At 33.5% G+C, this 20,688-nt stretch overlaps 1 protein-coding gene across 4 annotated transcripts in view; it reads right to left on the reverse strand.

Annotated features, from left to right (window-relative positions):
* Window positions 1–20,688, reverse strand: part of LOC132705296 (E3 ubiquitin-protein ligase goliath-like) — a 61,569-nt gene that overhangs the window by 22,110 nt on the left and 18,771 nt on the right. For all 4 annotated transcript variants that reach the window (XR_009619377.1, XM_060675794.1, XM_060675793.1 and 1 more), the window contains exon 4: window positions 953–1,085. Coding sequence is in view for 3 of the 4 variants with exons in the window: in XM_060675794.1 (XP_060531777.1) it covers window positions 953–1,085 (133 nt within the window). In the remaining variant the exon portion in view is untranslated. The remainder of the gene's footprint in view (window positions 1–952; window positions 1,086–20,688) is intronic.

Genomic DNA, 20,688 nt, shown 5'->3' on the forward strand with positions numbered 1-20,688 from the left:
AAAAAACTGGTACTATAACTTTTAATTACCATGTGCATCATGTATTATTAAGAAAATATGACAATTTTAAAGACCTGTATGTAACGTTTGACACAAACATCTCTTTCAGAAATCATGTCGATGGAAGTGCACTCAAAATGCTGGGATCCATAGTGAGAAATTCTAGAGATTTTGCAAGGGAACATGGCTCTAAGGCTGGCAGCCAAGTTTATCCAAGTGACGCACTATTAATTTTCTGATATATAAGCCTACATCATATTTTTTAAAAAGAACACCCTGTATATTACATATATATATATATATATATATATATATATATATATATATATATATATATATATATATATATATATATATATATATATATATATATATATATATAATACTACCGCAAGTGATTTATTACTAATGTTTAAGGTTCCCTTACTGTTGAATCGTAGGAGGTACCTTTCATTTCAGTTTTTATATAAACTTTGTCATCCATTAGTGAATTGTCCTGAGTTGCTGAGCCAGCTGAACTTTCTCCAGGAACCAATTTTTTGATTAGTTGATGAAATTATTTAATGACTTCTGTAATGATATTGACGTTTTTTGTCTTAGCCTCTCACAGTTTACCACATTAATTAAACGTAAATTTGAAATATTATAATGGATTGTATGTTTCACTATTACTTTGCTAGAGTGAATATAGTTGACTACTTATTATAGTTATAGTTCTTAAGATTAAATTGTGTTCTAAATGGATGTTAATCTGCTAGACAATAAATATTATTGTTATTATTGTTATATAGTATCGTTATTGTTTTTTTTGCCATGTTTCACTTTTTCCATATATTACTAAGCTTAATTCTGGTATACCAAATAGCAATAGGGCAACATGTAAATAATCCACATTATCCACAAAAATGTTTGATGAAAATGCTAGTATCTAATATCTATTAATATTACCTACCTATTTATATTAGCAGTCTTTGATGAGGTATGTCCCGCTATGGTAATGTGCACGTATACATCCGAATCGTTTTCGGACAATTTAGCTAATTCTTCTCCTTTCCATTTGTATATAAACACAGAACTTATATTTCCTGCAATAAAAAAAATACCGCTAGCGATCAAATACGAATGGCTATTTAAAGAAAAATATGAATTTTATACAACTACTGGAAACCATCACGCGAATGACGTGGAATATACCGATTTATGTGCATAATCTATCAGAATTATCACATATTAAGCAAACTATATCTAATATCCGAAGGTAATATCTCGGAAATAGCTGACAGGATGAAACCTTCGAAATAGAGGAACGAAAATTATCATAATCGCCAACGTTTCCTTGAGTTTTAATATTTTATCGCTTCCTGTTTATGGCTGCAAAATAATTCAGAAAGATACCCTACAGAATTTTAAATCCCGACGTTCGAGAAAAAAAAACAGTCCTTTAAATAAACTGAGTTGTTTTATTATTGTTTTACTGCTATTTACAAACATGAGTGCTTTATTTTGGAGCCAGTGTTTGTTCCAGATCTTGCATGAAATGCAATCGAACATAAATATCATATCATTCTTACCTAGTAGCGACAATTTGGAATTAATTTAAAAAAAAAATAATTTTAAAAATATATGATTAATGTGTAATGTTAAGCAGTTTAAGCAATTGTATTCTGTTCGACTACTAATTATAAAAATTAATTCAGCCCTGTCTGTTTGTAGTTCAATTTCAATCAGTTGCGGGCCCAGTAAGGACAAGGCGGTATAGTAAATGCCCAATTTTCTTGTTAAAGCCCTTTACTCTATCTCTGAAAGGACAAGGATAACACCAAAAGGACTTAGCGCTATTTAAGAAACTTGAAGTCACTTAAAAGGCCTTGCCAAGACTATCAATCATGACTGTGAGACACTGAAATTGTTTACTTTGATGAGAGATGACTGATATGACTGCAGTACTTTCGGCAAGCATTTCGACTTGCGTTGCTTGACTTATTAATGTTTAATTATCCCCAATTTAGCAAATAAAATGCTACTTTACCACTTAGGATTCCAAACGACAGTTTAAATCAAAACAGAATTTCGATAATTATCTTTAATCTTTTTTTTTTAAAAAACCTTCGAATTACATGACATTTATTACTGCGTACCCTTTTTTTTTTCGTTTTCAATATAATTTTAACACTTATATTTTCATTAAAAATTAAGTTTACGGCATTAAAAAAAAATAATTTGTTTATTTAAAACAGGACTCACACAACCAAATAGTCACCGGCATTTTTTCTACCTGGTGTCTTTAACAAATTTTGTTTCTACAAATTTCGAGTATCATACCTTGTTGAACTTACTGAAGCACGGTATATATCGATTACACCTATTTCAACATTGTCAAATATATAACGAATGATACTAAGAAAGTAAATACATTCAAAATCGATATTTCTATCTTAGAAATGCATTAGAAATAAAAAACTATAAAATCTGTACCAGAAATATTTGCTAATTTCTTGGTTGCAATTAATTTGATTTCAAAAAACTAAAGATTTTACTATTATGCGAATCTCTGCTGTTTTCTAAGCTACTTTTATAGATTTTGACTAATGTTTGTTTACAAGAAATAAATATATAATAAAAAAAACACACAGTTTACCGATTTAGAAACTATCAACAACATTATAGAGAAAGAACTAATTTAATTTTTACAACGTAGGGGAATGTTCAATGCCACTGTTCGTAGATCTTACAGAATATATTATTTCTAAAGTTTGCTGCGATATTTCCAACTGGATTTTCAATTCCATTGGTTAATATAATTCTTCACCGATTTACTAAATGAATCCTCTGCACATTAAAGGATTCATATTTATCAACATTTAGTTAACAAACGTTTGATAAAAAAAATCGAGCTGTCGAGTTAGTAGGATTTAGCGCACACCATTGCGACGGTAATTAATGAAACTCGTCCACTAATGAATTCGTAAATCGTTCTAATTTGTCGTTGTCTATTTCATGAGGCACGTTTTATCGGATCCATTAATAGTTAGTTGTTCTTGAAATTGGTCGCCAATCAATTGCGGACTATTAACTTTTTGTCCTTCCAAAAAAATCATTCACCGACTACGAGGATCGAGATACAACAATAAAAACGTGTTTCAACATCTCTAACCCCCCGAGTTCGAGTTTTAAAAGTAGTGCAGTAGGAAAATTTCATTATATTATGAGACAAGTTTTATAATCCAGGGTCTAAAGCAGTTCATACACGTGTAGGGTATTTTAAAGCAAAAGACAATACGGCAGCATTTTTTTTTAATGACGCGCTAGCAAAAACCTTCAAATTTACATTACGTTACCTCTAAACACAGTTTTAATTTCATGTTCTGATATATTGTTCAAAAAATAGTCGCTAACAAGGAAAATCTTAACATACAAACCACTAATGTTAATGGTAATGTTATTTGGAAAGGTATTGATGAAATTTTTTTACAGAGGTGCGCAAAATCTCACACCGACAAACGTCGAAGTCTAGAACATACTAATTTCTCAGTCTCATATGCAAATATTGCTAGTAGTACAGACGAGTTGGCATTTCCAAACTGGATTAATATTTCTCTCCGAAAATTGTTATGTACTAACCCAGTACACGAAATTGTTGAAATAGAAACTCCATAGTACAAAGGAAAAGATATTGGAGGCTACAGATTCGGTCTCTCTGGAACAGATAGCTAATAATAATAACAATGATGCCATAAGTCAAAAATCAAGAGATAGGTTTAAAATAATCCCGCAGTGCATTAGGGGCGGTAGTAAATAACATTCCACAAAAAGTTTTAAATGTCAAATGTTTACAAACAAAATCTAAATAAATCTTCGAAAAATAAAAATCGAAAACACCGATGTACACGCCGTTGATGAAAATTCTCATTCCATTAATAAACAAAGTAAATATTAAGTGCAAACTTCGATGTCATAGAATTTATCGAAGCACTTTCGGTAGCGGAACAGTTAGGATAAGTGTAAACATGGGAGTTGCAAATAAAGCCATTCCCTCTGTAAAAACAAACGAACTTCTTCCGAAATTTAAGGACCCTCAAATATTTTTTAAACTCGATATCCAAATGCTTTCTATCAAACAGAGATATCCCCAAAAATAAGCAATACATGACAGGAATCAAGACAAAATATTGTTCGTATCGAAAAAACTGAAGGAGAATGGCCAGTGGTTCCAGAAAACCCTTAAAAAATATCTGACTTGTGTATATTTTATACCAGCACCGTTTAAGATTTGTAATTTCTATTTATTTTATTACTTACAACATTATTGTTAAGTTCCGTGATTTATATTAATATTATTTTTTAATATATTTTGTAGTAGTGGTGGTAATTGTATTGCATGTTTAATTATTGTTAATTTCGTTACCAAAAGTATTATGATTGTTAATTATTATTGTTGGAATAAGGTATCCAGTATATCTTATATGACCACATTCGTAGTTTGATTTAGCCGACAATACAGAAACGAAAAATATTATAATTTAACAAATTAACAAATAATTGTTTGCAAAAGAACACGAATACATCCACCCAATGACGCGGTGAGTGAGAAACACATGTAGAATCATAAAAAAAATACGGACGTCAAAACACCTTCACCAATATACCAACGCCTCTCTAAAGTGGCGGAAAAACACGAATTGGCTCCCTGATAAAGGTGACTTTAGGATACTTTAGACATAGAATTAAGTATTTTACACCAGGAAGTAGAAAATTCTATTGCTAAATTTACCAGATATGTATAAATGAACACAATACATAGATAGCCAGAATAAAGTATTTGCAGTAATTTAGCTAAGTTTAGCTTAGAAACCTCACAATTTATTCCTTACTTAGAAGTCTTAACTTTAAGCTCATTTTCTCAGAATTGCGATTTATATCTTTCTTTTTAGCTTTTTGCATCTCTAACCGACTCTTTTGTGTTAGATTTTGTTATTGGCAAATTAAATTTTAAATAAGCCGAAAATTGAAGAAAATAATACTGCTCTTGTGCCAAAACAGAAAAACAGCAACACAGAAACAATTAGCAAACTATTTCGAAGTCGATGAACCGTTTGAAAACTTATTGAAACAGCTATTTGTTAGCTTAGTTTTGATGATGATTTGCCAATAGGAACAAACTCAATAAAGCTTAATTTAATATTATGACCAAACGCACGAAAAACTTGACGACAAAAAATCGCCTGGCCAATTTAACAATATAAAGCAATAAACTTTTATAGTTGCCAAACATTTAGCGCGCGCGCCTCTCCACATCGCTGTTTGCTTATTAAGTTTGCTATTAGTAAAAATATTCAATTCGTAAATCGGCACAGGGGCGGCGTGCTGACTATTTTCAAATTCAAATTCGTTTGGACGGCTTGACGTATTAATTTTTACAGAGTTGATGATCTTAATAAGACCTCTAACGATATAGGAGAGGCAAAACTCAATCGATTATTAATACAGGCTCCGAATATTAGGTGACTTTTACTTGATGAAAATCCATTTAACACAATTAAATTAGAACAAAAAAATTTTCAGATTTTCACAGTTTTTAAAGATTTATGAAAGCTGATTCGACAATAACATGAATTTATCAAATACAAAGGCACGGTGTTGCTGAAACATCTGTCATGAATTATTATAAACTGTGAAAATCTCAACATTTTTTGTTTCCATTTAATTGTGTAAGATGCGAATTGTCGTAAATCCCAATCCCAGTAAATGCTTATCTTCGCCGAGTAGCAGTAAGATTCAAGAGGCAAATGTTTCCCCTACCCTCGAGTTGTACGGATAAGAAGAAAATTTTGACATGTAAATTCTTTGTAAAACTTTAAGTAATAAAAATTATTGGTACAAGATTTAAATGTATTGAGTAGCTTAAAATTACAGTAGCCTGTGAAAGTTTTTTTCAAAAATTACCTTAAAATTTTTAATTGTAGCATGTAGTAAATTTATTTTTTCTACTCCCGTCTGTAAAATACCTAATTACGCACCGATCTAGAGTGCGGGAAGCGTCGCTTTACCACGTCAGTTTCGTTTCCCACGAATCCGAGCCACTTCGGACATTTTTGGGATTTTACCGCACGGGTTTGGGAGCAATCGGATGTTTTCGGAGATATTTCCCACGCCTTGAGTTTTGACGTTTGTCAATTCTGACAGTCATGTCAGTGAATGTATTCGTAATTTGCGAAAATGTACCCAAAATCTAACGGTCGTAAAAAAATATAGTATGCAACACGTTCGGTAAACTTTTTAACTCGCTCGTTTATTAAACACTCGCTCCGCTCGTGTCAAATAAACTCGTGAGTCAAATGCAGTTTACCGCACTTGTTGCATAATATACTATAATTAGTTTTTACAAAGCTGTCATATTTGGTTATCCACAATGTCCCAAAATGTACGCCATATATGATTTTTGTTTGTTTGTTTGTTTTTTTTTATATGCTACCGCCCCTGTAATCTGAATAGATCTTTAAAATAATTTTGTTTGTTATTTTAACCACACTTTAGTACCGAAATTTTTGAAAACCGTCGCCATAATATTAGCGACTGATACAAAAAATGAATTTTACTTAAATTCAAGTGCTATATAAAACAAAGCACTTTTGTATATTGCATATGAGAAACACATGTTAATGTTAATAAAGATAACATTTTACATAATTTTGTGAAATTATTGGAACGTATTAGAGAACCAAACACCGTACACGTCAGTTGTTTAGATTTATGAACATTTTTTTTCATTACATTGTTTTCATTCATTATTCTTCAATTTCACTTACTTTTTTTGGACTAACATTGAACTAACTAATTTTAAGTTTCACAAAAAAATAAAACCATGATTATACAGGTCGTTAAAAACCAATTAACAAAATAAACCAATAAACAAAACGTTAAAAATAGACAACCTACAAGGAAAAACAAATTTTTTATTTCAATGAATATCTTTTTCGATACCTCGTAAATTTCTCAAATTGACAATCAATTATTGTATGAACATTTAAAATTAACAAATTACGAGAATAATGAACCAACCCTCTTGGACCTTTTCGTTACACTTTCGTTATTTTAAATATTAAATATGTAGTATTTAAATATTCATGTATGTTCCTGCGTATCTATATGTACCACCAAGTATCTACATACAAAACGAAACATTTTTTAGTAACTTTTTATAATAAACCCTTTATAATAAAAAAAATGAAATGTTCGCTATATACAAAATAAAAAAATAACATTTTGACAATCAAACACCACCGTTGTATTGAAATTTTAAAAGTGCAAAATACAGGGATACCGGGTTTTATATTCAATCTGACTTGCAGTACACTAAAATCGATAGAACTTTATTCATTATTTTGTTACAACTTGCAACAACCATCACACAGATTTGACATATTTGCAAGTGAAAAGTTTATGACTTTTTATTTTAATCGGGAACTTGATCTTATATTATTTTATCAGTGACCCACCCGTTCCATATAAATAGCACTAAATAGGCACCAAAGGCAAATCACACTTTAAAATTTTACGACGCTACGATACAAATAAAATTCCCCGCCAATGGTGGCATTAACCTTGTTTACGCTCGTATTTTTTTAAAGTTCGTGGTCAGTTTTTTAATGAGGTTGGGCTCTTTGTTGGCCACGTTATTAATAAAAGCGTTACGAAAACATTTCCAATAAGGGAAGTGTCTACCGTCGATTAAAATTAACACATGCATGCTTTGTTCCGATTAGTCGTGAGTTTTTTTATAACTAGACTTTAGCGGTTTTTTTGGGACACCAAGCAGAGAGGGGGGGGAGAGAGAGAGAGTCGAAATAGTCTCTACTCAGTCCTTCCAACATAACATTTTTAAATCTAACGTTATAAATATTTTAACATTTGATGGAGGTTTTTAACTGATAATTTTCCGTGAATGCTCAGCCAATCAATAAATCGCAATTTAATTGCGTCGATCTACCCAATTTCGGAAATACCAATTTACGAATACCGCGGCGAAACTAGAATAGTTTTTTAGAGCCAATGATTGGGACCTAAAAACAGATAGTGTTCATAGGATAGTCATTGTTCATTCTTGGTAAAATTGCCCAATTTGATGTTTTTTGGATAATTTTCCATATTTCAAAACAGTCCTGAGCTTGAAATTAATAAGATGACATGAACGTTATTAATCTCGAAAATTCTGAGACGTAAAGAATTTTTGTATTGGCAGTCGGTAAATCCGACAACACTGCTGTTGGCATGTTCAAAAACTCCAAGTATTGAATTTTATCATTCCAGCTTTTACTACTTTTTACTAACCCGGTAGATCCGTTCGCAAAATAAAACCAGCACGTTGCTTTTATAGTCGTCCATCTACGTAACTATATTAAAGTCTTACGGACAAATCAATGTTGAAAACGTTTTCTGTACAATGTAACAAAACCTTTTGCGGTTTTGCTTCTTGGATTTTTATAATTTAATAAATATTGAATAGCGTAGTATTTCAGAATTAATAATTTATTAGTTAAAATGTTAGTTTAATGTTTGGTGGTTAGATTTGCTACTCGGTTCTATAAATTATTTCCGGTTAATGCAGAATTGCGTTAAAGTCGCTGTAAAATTGAAGTCGATAGGTCTACCAAAACAACATCTTAAAGTGGGCGTGTCCCGCTCAGGGTTGACGATTTCACGGATATCCACATGTTGTTCAGCCTCGTTAAGTTTGTCGGTTTACTGCAACGTTTGAATTGCACGCAAAGTCGAAGTTGAAAAGCAGGAACCGGTTATAATTTTTTTTTCATGAAAATTAGAAACAATTATCTAATAAACTTAATATATTTTTTAATCAATAATTGGTTAACGATATAGACACGTACTAATGCATAAGAGCAGTATCGGTATTTCGGCAACCATTAAGGTTACGACAAGGGTTAAATTAGGAAAAAGTTGTCAATTTTAAAGTTTGTATTTCTGTTAGTTTCAGAAGAACAGAAATATCTATAAATAGATTGATTTTAGGAGAAAAAAAGTTTTATAATTTTTTTAATGTAATGTAATGTCATTTGTGTGTACTTAGGTGACGCATTTTCATTTTCATTTACATTAAAGTGCAGTGCTTCTTTTAATTTAGAAAATAATTGGATGGTACCTACTTTCTTAAGTAGTACGTCCTGTATATATTCCTAGGCCTGGTTGTTCAACCTTAATTAAATATCAATCAAGACAAGTTCCCGATTTAACATAAATATGGTATAGCGTCCGTTTTTGAGCCATCAGGTTAAACTACTATATATCCCAAAGCAGTTCAAAGTAATCGTCGCTGTAAGACGCATTTTACGTGGTAAGCTGCACATCGCTCTAAACTCTACTGGTACTAGGATTTTATGAAAACCTAGTCATATATTTTCCCTATTGTTAGATTACGTTCGAATATTTAAATATTGGCGCGATCTATCGATTTCGGATGCGTCGGGAAATCTTCGGGTCTATTCGCGCGCGTGAGCCGGGACGCCGCAGAGGGTGGCGACGGGCATCAGTTTGATGCCCTGCTCTGGCATGCACCGCTCGACATTGACGCCAAGATCGGAAAAGTCGTCTTTAAAACAATCTCGATTTATTTAAATCTAACATCAGGTGTGGGGTACACGTGTAATCGTTTAACGTAATTTGGAGTGTGCTATAATGGCCGAAGAAGAACTGAATCGATCTTTGGGCGCCATAGCGTCGATCCTTGAGAATTTGCAACAGCGTGTCGGTACAAAGGAGCCGTCGCCGACATCAACCACATCGCCAGCCACCCAAACCACTCCCATTTCGTTGGCCTTGCCGAGTTTTGACCCCGACAATATGGATAGTGGTATTTGGTTACAAAAAATTGAAGGGTATAAGAACGAATTTGCTTGGTCAGATCGGGAAACCGTGAGTAGAATTGGTCCATTTTTGCAAAAATCTGCACTAAGATGGTTTTCGGCATGGCAACCCACGGAAGAAACGTGGGAAAATTTTAAATTTGACTTTTCTGTATCTTTTCCCAAACAAAAGAATTTGGGTAAACTGTTAAGCGATGCTGTAAATTATCGTAGTTCCGATGCGCGCAGTTATGTTGAATACGCGAGAATTAAATTAGAAAAATTAAAGCGCACGCGGGCAAGTTGGTCTGATTCGGATTTGATCGAAATAATTGCTCATTCAATAGACGATCTTGCGGTCAGAACTGCGGCCTATAATTGTAGTGCCGCCTCTGTTAGTGATTTAATTGCATTTCTCTCTAATTACATAAAAATTCCTCTGGTCGAAAAATCGGCATCCGAATTGAATAAGAAAAATAATGTATTTTCACACAAAAAAACGACGCAGGCAAATTGTTATTCTTGCGGTCAATCGGGACACTTTTCTCGCGATTGTAAATCTAAAACTAAGAATACCAATAACTCGGATAATAAAGGGTTTGATGTTTGCCGATATTGTAAAAGACCTGGTCACGGCATTGAAAATTGTTTTCGTCGGCAAAATAAACAAAGTCGAGGAAGTGAAGTTTCAGAGTCCGGACAGGACCCAACCGTAAAGAAATTTAAATCTCATCACGTTTTGCTCAATTCACATAATTTTAATGAAAACAAGTTAAAAACTGTGCCTATCGTTATTTCGGGTTACACTACAAATTGTTTAATTGATACCGGCTCCACGTGTTCGCTAATAAAAGAAACGTTGGTAGACAAATTAAATCTAAAGAAAATTCCGCGTGTTACTCCTTTACGATGGTTCGACGGTACCATACATAATTCTTTTTCTTTTACCAAAGCATTGGTAGAGTTTCCCGAAATAAAAATAACGCTTGATCTTGTTATTGTGCCGCATAGTCATTCCAAATATGACGTTATCGTTGGTGAAAATGTTTACGAAAATAATGTAGTTTTAATAAAAAATAAAAACGTTCAAAAAATTATGCCCATGCTTGCGCTTACAAATTCTACTCGAACCATTCATAACTCGGAAATAACAAGTGATCTGGAGCATGCAGAAATGGCTGAACTAATCAAACTGCTGGGGAATTATCAGAATTTGTCAACTGCTACTGATTTTACCATTAAACCTGTCAATACCGGGGAATTAACCATCACATTGACAGAAAACAAAACTGTTTATCACCATCCCTACCGTATGTCGGAGTTTGAGCGTCAGAAAGTACGTGGCATCGTTGCTGATCTAATTAAAAACGAAATCGTCCGGGAGAGCAATTCTCCATTTGGGAGCCCGATTATACTCGTTAAGAAAAAAGATGGGACATTTCGATTGTGTGTCGATTATCGTCATTTGAATAAAATAACTTTAAGAGATCGGTATCCATTGCCACGTATTGACGATCAGCTCGATCGTTTAGGCAAAAATAAATTTTTCACGTCACTTGATATGGCTTCGGGCTTTCACCAAATCCCGATTAATCCCGAGTCGATTCCAAAAACCGCTTTCGTGACACCGGATGGTCAGTATGAGTATTTAAAAATGCCTTTTGGACTGGCCAATGGTCCTGCGGTCTTTCAGAGAGCAATTAATATGGCTTTAGGTAACCTAAAATATGACACCGCGGTTGTTTACATGGATGACATAGTAATACCCTCCATCACACTTGAGGATGGATTTTGTAAACTAAAATTAGTTCTTGATGCTTTGTCTAAAGCCGGATTTTCAATTAACCTTCGTAAATGTCGATTTTTTATGCAAAACATCACCTATTTAGGTCGTCAAATATCGGCTGATGGTATCCGACCTGATCCGAATAAAGTTAAAGCAGTCAAGGAAAGTCTGTCACCCACTAACGTGAAACAAGTGCGCCAATTCATCGGTTTGGCGAGCTACTTCCGTAAATTTATTCCCGCTTTTTCTTCCAAAGTAGCTTGTATAACTCACTTGACTCGTAATGATGTTCCCTTTGTTTGGACGACTGAATGTGAAAAAGCAAGGCAGTATGTTATTGATGTCCTTACTCAAAAACCCCTATTGTCAATTTTCGATTCAAATTTAGAGACTCAATTGCATACTGATGCGAGCAGTATTGGTTTCGGTGCTATTTTATTGCAGAAACACAGTGATACCTTTCGTCCAGTTGAATATTTCAGTCAAAAAACCAATCCAGATGAAGCTATGTATCATTCGTTTGAACTAGAGACTCTGGCCGTTGTGAAAGCTTTAAAAAATTTTCGTGTATATTTGCTTGGATTAAGATTCACTTTAGTAACTGATTGCAATTCCTTAAAATTATCTGCAAGCAAAAAAGAACTTAAGCCGCGGACCGCCCGCTGGTGGGCTTATATGCAGGATTTCGACTTCGAAATTGTTTATCGTAAGGGCTCTGAAATATCTCATGTTGACTTCCTTAGCAGGAACCCAATTGAAACTGTAGCTCATATCGATTCACAACCCAATTTTCATAAAAATTGGCTTACCGTATCACAAAGTCAAGATGAGGAATGTAAACAAATCATTCAATCTTTGAACGATGCTAAAGACGATGTCAAACGAAAATATAAATTAGAAAAAGAGACCTTATTTCGTATTACAACCAATAAAAATAACAAATCGTCTCAGTCTTTACTTTTTGTACCATCTAATAACCGTTATAGTCTTTTGAAAATATTTCACGATGATCAAAGTCACATAGGTTGGGAAAAAACTCTTGCCTCAATCAGACTTTACTTTTGGTTTCCCCATATGACCAGGTATGTTAAAAAGTATGTTGAACACTGTTTGATATGTGCAGTACGAAAAAATCAGACGGGTCCTAAACAAGGCTTCCTTACTTCTATCCCAAAGCCCGATGAACCATTCCATACAGTTCATGTCGACTGTCTGGGCCCCTTACCAGGTAATCCAAAAAACTATAAATATATCCTTGTTATAATTGACGCCTTCTCCAAATTCTGTCTCCTATATCCTCAATCCACCGTTACTACAGAAGAAACAACACAAAATTTTGCTAAATTCCTCAGCATATTTGGCACGCCCTCCAAACTAATTCACGACGCTGGAACTAATTTCATAGCAAAAATATTTAAATCATTTACCGAATATTTTGGCATCGAATTACACGTGACAACCCCCGGTGTTCATCGCTCCAACGGACAAATAGAACGCTATATGCGAACTATTACCAATTTGTTAAGAGTTGAATCCAATAAAGTAACAGATTGGCCGAACAAAGTATGGAAGATCCAGTTAGTAATCAATACTACGAAACAAAAGACGACTGGTTGCTCACCTTTTAAGTTAGTATTTGGTCGAGAGGGTCAAACGCCTCAAATTCGTACAGTCTTAACCGATTTGCCAATCCCTGATGAAACTAAATCTCCAGTGGATTATTCCGCAGTTATAAAGAAACTACGGCAAAATTCAGAAAGGCAGTTGAATTATCTAAATAAGAAGCGAAGAGACAATCAGCTGTATAAAGTAGGTGATACTGTTTTGTTAAGCCGAGGTCAAAGACCTGAAAAGTTTTCTTGTGAATTTGTTGGTCCTTACATAATCAAGAGATCACTTACCAATAATCGGTATTTGATTAAGAAATTAGGTACTCCGAAAACTTTTAAATGTTCTAAGGATCAGTTGCGGCATTGGCCTACTGATTGGACGCCTGACGATTTCCAAAGATTATTACAACTAGACAATTGTAAGTACATAATTTGACTTGTTGTGCCGTGTTAGATTGATTTGAGTTGTGTATATAAAACTAATTTAAATAGTCTTTGGAGTATTTTGTGTTTTGATTTTGTTGTTTGAGAGCCCATCGCAAATACGTGCTTATTGCAGTATTTCCATCGCGCTGCTCAAGTCAACTCTGTGTTTTGATTTTGTTGTTTGAGAGCCCATCGCAAATACGTGCTTATTGCAGTATTTCCATCGCGCTGCTCAAGTCAACTCTGTGTTTTGATTTTGTTGTTTGAGAGCCCATCGCAAATACGTGCTTATTGCAGTATTTCCATCGCGCTGCTCAAGTCAACTCTGTGTTTTGATTTTGTTGTTTGAGAGCCCATCGCAAATACGTGCTTATTGCAGTATTTCCATCGCGCTGCTCAAGTCAACTCTGTGTTTTGATTTTGTTGTTTGAGAGCCCATCGCAAATACGTGCTTATTGCAGTATTTCCATCGTGCTACTCAAGTCAACTCTGTATTTGTAAATGCGTGCTTACTACAGAATTTCCATCGTGTCTGTCAGCTTGTGAGTTATTACGTAAATCTAGTCCCAATTGTTTGTGAAATTCATTTGATTGATGAATTCTCGTTTTTTGTTCATTACAGGGAACTCTGGGACGGCTGATGATAAATCTGCAGAATGAAAGGTTTACGAATTTTTACCGATGTACACATCTATATATTTTAACGTTGCTGTAAAGAAATAAAACTTTGTTTTTTTTCTGTGTGTTCATGTCTGTGACACTTCAAATGAGTCATGCATTCCGAGAGCGGAATGTTGTCAGTTTGGCCGTGTTAGATTACGTTCGAATATTTAAATATTGGCGCGATCTATCGATTTCGGATGCGTCGGGAAATCTTCGGGTCTATTCGCGCGCGTGAGCCGGGACGCCGCAGAGGGTGGCGACGGGCATCAGTTTGATGCCCTGCTCTGGCATGCACCGCTCGACATTGACGCCAAGATCGGAAAAGTCGTCTTTAAAACAATCTCGATTTATTTAAATCTAACACTATTAAAGAATACATCAGTCTATTAAAATTCAATATGCAGAATTCAAAAATGCTAACAGCAATATTCTAAGATTTCGCGGTGTTATTTATAATCCACTGATACTCTGCAAAAGTTTCAAAAACTCCAAAATTCTTACTTTCTTTAATAACAGTGGCGTTCAGGAACTTTAGTAACCCATTATATATTTCAATAATAAATATATAATACAAATAAAAAATTCGATACGTTTCGCACAAATGTTTTTATTTTTAAATGGGTATAAAATCAACATCAAAAATATTTGTCTGAGTGTGGTCGAACATTTAAATAGTCGATGAAATTAAAATTGTAATTCATTCATTGATCATAGAATATTGTTTTTTATAAAATTATATATAAATATTATGGAACTAATCTATGTATACCTATCGCAGCGCAAAATTTAAATTCAAGCCTACGAAGTCCGCAAACAATGTTTTGGTTACGACCTTGATTTAAATAATAAGGAAACGACAAAACACGTATATTTTTATACATTATTCATTAGCTATATACACAAATGACATTAATACAACTCAATCTTCCTATTTCAAAAACCAATTTCGAGTTCTAAGGAGTGGTGCATAAAACAAATGAAAAGAAATATTACATATTACAAAATATTTTTCACCTTCCTCACTAATAATATAGTATAGTTTCTTTTATAAAATGTCAAATTACAGAGAATAATAATGACTCTTAACAAACTTTGAAAATAAAACTTGTGTACAAATAAAAAGAATATAGACAGAAAATTGTCGGCTGATATACAGTGCTAAAGGTTTGATATTCGAATTAAATAATATTTTTGGTCAATTGTTAGGAAACTTGCAAACAGTATCACCTCTACAGCCAGAAGGCAACGTCAGTTTAAGTCATGTGACTTCTTGTGACTTTGAGCAAATCGCTAGAAATGAATACTAATAAATTCGTTAAAGTCTGCAGCTTCGAATAATGAACATTTCACTGAAAATTTTAAAAATGGGCGATCAATGCTTTATCTTGTTAATTTAATTTCGAATAAATGTCCTTTTCCATCATGATCATACAAAAATTAACAGAAACATTAAACCTAACTTCTTTTCTAAAAAATATAAAATAATTTTCTATAAACAGTATGAGGCTCGGGAGGAATCCTACTCGACCAATGCTTAAAATATGAAAAACAGTTTGACTATATATATTACACGCAAACCTAGAAAACTATTAGATAAATTCATATAATGTTCTGGGACATAGATTGGTGGTATTGGAGCCAAAATCTAAAACAGATATTACACATAGACGTTATTTTTCTAGAATGCTCTTCATCGAAGCTGAACTATTTTCTTTCCCAATGCTGAATGTTGCAAAATATAAAAAACTACAAGTGTTGTCAAGAGAAATGCGGGCGGCCTCACAAACCTTTAGTTTCATTTGATCACCAGGTACGAGACATCATTTTCTTTTGATAACGTGTGGGGTAAAAATACAGTTGTTACCAGGATATTTAAACAGTACGAAACAAGATATTTTTTCGGTTTCTAACAACCCATTATTATTATTTTCGATAACGTTAACGTCATACGTAGATGATTACATGAGTCATAAGAAATCCGACAGTAATAATTAAAAAAATTCCAACTACACAATTACATACTACGCGATATTTAATCCACGTTCCTCTAAATCCTTAATGCAACAAAAATTTAGTGAAACGCCGATATTATATTGTGTAAATTGGCGAAAATTAACAGTGCTAAAAGTTTGCACACTAATATTTACATATTCAAAAATCGCGTTAAAAATTTAACGATAATGACGATAAAACGTTATCACAGCCTATAGATAAATTTAAAAAAATAACACCCGTAACAAAAAACGGTATGGCAAAAAAAGTTTTGAGAGCAACCCAGTTTGTTTGTAGGTATTTCAATCATTCAATGAATCTAGATCTATATCTGCTATATGTATGTATAATCCACCACCTTGAATGATAACGTAAGCAGAAATTCGCAAATGCTCAAACAAAGTTGTAAACGCAAGTAAGCGGATGACACAAAAAGCTCCCAATTTCTGTCTGACTTTTAATCAATAATATTAAATTTAAATGACTTATTATAATAGTTTGTATGCATTTTAATTATAACTCTAGAGAATGCTCTTATAGGAACGATTAGGGTCGCCAAAAGTAGCTTAATAGCCCAAAAAATTAATTGGGTTACGACAAATTAAACAGAAAGGCGCGGTAGGAAGAGTTATCATCTCAGTAATTTCAAGACACCAGCACATGCGGCTGTTGTACCAGTTCTTTTTTAAATGCGGCCTTAATTGTTTATGAACAATGGAAAACAAACACGCATCTTTTAAATGCCACATACGGATAATAATTACTTGTCCGTTTACATAAAAGCAAGGTTAGTAGATGTATTTTGGGTTAATTGTTGAAAAATTCTTGTTCTTCTTTGTAAACATAAAATAATTTTCTCTATTTAAGGTTGGCATAAATTAAAAATCATCGATTAGTTTTCCGGCTTATTACCCCTTTTCGAAACGAGAAAGGACCCTTGATTCTGAATTATGCTGAATATTACATTTCAAAACCAAATCCCAAAATAAGTTAAAAGCCTAACAGCTGGCCCCGCGTTGGGTACAAAACTTTCTGTGGGGGCCAACTTGAAGAAAGCATAAATCTGTAACATAATCCATACCACCAATCCTAAAGCCAACGTGGTTTTGTGTTATAAGTTCGCAATTTCGGGTGAAAGTGCTACAATCTAAATTCAATTTAAAACCGATTATTTTTTTTCAATACATATTGGAGGATTCCACGGAATAAACAAAAATCCAAAATAAATAATAAAAAAAAGCAAAAAACAATCTCTAAAATAAGTTTACTCCACAACTTAAAAAATAATGGTGATCACTTAAGATAAGAAACGTAGACTAGGCTAGTAAGCTGACCGATTTTCAAATAAATCCAAAGCAAATTTTAGATTTCTCCGAATATTTCCAAAATTACTCGTACTATTTTCTCTACCTCTTACCGTTTCCGTAATTACACTGCATATTCAGGGCTATTCAAGCTTTACTGCACTGCCAAAATGGACATTCAAAAGGCTCATATAGGTGGTGTTTGCTTTTTAAATTTGATTTTCAGGTAGAATTTTTGGTTTCAACCAAGCAAAATAACTTTAAATACTAGAATTTGTTGTCAAACTTTCAGGTTAATTTAATTTATTTGGTATATTTTTGGTGTATTTTTCATTTAGCTAGCTTGCCCAATAGCTGCTAACTTTTCGTATTTTTTCAAGATCACACCAAAAAAAAAACTGTAAAACTCGACTTTGCTGCCTAAACTTATAAATACCCTTAAAAATAGAGCAGAAAACAATTACTGCATATGAAAGCCTAGACAAACAGGGTATTTCCAATTCATTCGCTACTTGTAAATTGTTTCTATTGCGATTTTCTTTTTCAATTTGTATCGAACTTGTAAGTTGTTCAAGTGCTAATTAAATTTGCTTTTCTGAATTTTTCTTTTTAAAAAACACATAGTAGGTAATTTTCCCAAAACATCTGTTCATGTTCTATTGTTATGTGTATGTTAAATAAATCATAGTCCACTTATAAAATAATTAAAACCTAACTTTTCGAAGTGTGATAAACCTTTTATAAACTTGTGAGACATCACTGAACTAGAAATTTTCCAAAAATCGATAAATATGGCCGCCATAAGAAAAGGCAGGCTGCTAAATAACAAAAGACTATTGACACATGGTATTAAAAATATGTCTGAATAATGTTACCTTTTGACAGCTGTCAATTTAACCGTTCCGGATTTACTGGTGAAAAACGAAATCCGCCATGTTTGGTTTTTCGGCGATATTTCCCAAACCAAATGAACTTTCCAAAGATTTTATTCGGTACAGATCTAAATTTATGTCCGCAGTTTTGCTTATTGTCTGAACGATGTCCAAGAAAGTAGTTGACTTAGCATTAGCAACAGTGACGTGCACTAATGTGCTCAAAATAGAGAACAAAAAATAAATTGACAGAACTAAGAGATGGAAACTGATGACTGTATCAATTATTTTATTGACGACGATAAACCTGACAATAACTACAACCCTAAGATATTTTTAAATTAATAATAATACATTATTTTACAAAGATGTGCCCCTTTATAAGCATGATTGGGTATTAGAAAAACATACTAACTAGACAATGATCTACAATTAGACATTCCACAAAACAAGAAATTAGTGATTCAAATTTAAACCAGCGTCGCACGATTTACATCCACACGTAGAGACTTGACAGCGAATCCGCGCATTAACGTATAATATATCTATCAACGAAAAAAAAATTGTGAGTCCTTTTTGCATTTGCACTCAAATATGTGAAGTTCTTCTGTATATACACTAACGTTTTAGTATGAATGTACGTTTTGGAATGCATCAGCATTAACACAAACATAAAAGTCTGTCTGGACACTCCCATGGTTTGATTTTGGTCCATTAATCGCCAAAACTTGAATCATGTCATATTATCATATAATTCATATTCAATAGTTAGGGATGCCTTAATGCATTGCCACATCACCATGCGGCCCAAAAATCATCGGTTATCAACTCTTTTGTTTACAGAGTTGTAAAACTGTCTCACCCCGAGTCACTGAACCCAGAATTAAAACACCTTATCTCTGCTCTTCTCTCTAATAATTTCCACATTAAAGATATTAAGCGTTCCATCACAAAATACACTTCACCACAACCTTCCAATAGCAATGAAAACCAGATTTACCACTTGTCCAAAAATCTTTCAACATCTTCGATCCGTCAAACACAAAATTCCATTTGAGATACCAGTCATATGCGGCATTGGAGAGACCGGACGGAAACTATCAACTGGACTCAAGAAACATGAAAGAGCCTTAAGACTAAGACAAACTCATCAGCAGTTGCCAAACAGAATCACGAAACCGGACATAACATTTTATTCGATAACGAACCAACCAACGAAAAATCCGAGGGTCTATAGAAATTTATAAGCAACCTAACAATCTTAACCGCGACTCAGGTCACAAATATTGGAATCAGTCATCCGTGACGGTGTGTGTGCACCTAATTTAGCTCCGCCCCCCTCAAAAAATATAAAAAGCAGGGACAGAGTAAAATGCGAGTCAGTTTCAGTCAAGCTCTGTAGAAGCCAACATTATGTTTGGCGAAACGTTAGCTAGTTCGACTGAACAAAAACCGACGCAGGTGGAATCCAGAAGTTTTATAAAAAGTAATACTTTAAGCTGACTACAATATTAAATTGGTTTAAAAGTAGTGGCTAAATTTTCTATGAACACACCTTTTAGCTTTGACTCCTCAGCAAAAGAAGAACGTTCGGTGTTTTGTATGATGTGACCATAAACATATCCACTAAAGGTAACAAAGATAAAAAAAGCAAGCGACAGGATCAAGCCTAAAATTGAGATTAAAACCACCAAGGCGAACGCATTGTCGTTTTCTAATGGCTTCTCTATGCTATCGTCGGGCTGGTGCGTAGTCTAACGAGCGAATTGACGTCACAACCGGTCATAGCCAATCACAGCGCGTTTCAAAGCGGATTTAAATTTTGAATTGCTTATATTTCTTACATAGCACTAGGACATTATTTTTTTGTGAACTGTGGTTCTTTTAATCGTATAAACTTACTTTTATATTTTCAAATTAAAATTTTGTTCAAGTTCCCTATTAAGTGACTTTTACGCGGTTACTGCCTCTGTGCTGAAATGGCCTAAATCTAGTGTTAACTAAATCTTCTTCGTATCTATAAATATGTTGGTTTTAGTCCAATGTTTCTGTTATTTTTGTTGGACTTATGAACAAATTCATGTAAGCAACAAGCGAAATAAAAAAATGTCATGAATATTAAATATCCTAATGGAAGGAATGGATCGAATTAGGGCTAATTATGAAACGATGTTCTGA

Source organism: Cylas formicarius, unplaced genomic scaffold (assembly GCF_029955315.1).
Source record: "Cylas formicarius isolate icCylForm1 unplaced genomic scaffold, icCylForm1.1 PGA_scaffold_7__23_contigs__length_41026272, whole genome shotgun sequence".
Classification (NCBI taxonomy): domain Eukaryota; kingdom Metazoa; phylum Arthropoda; class Insecta; order Coleoptera; family Brentidae; genus Cylas; species Cylas formicarius.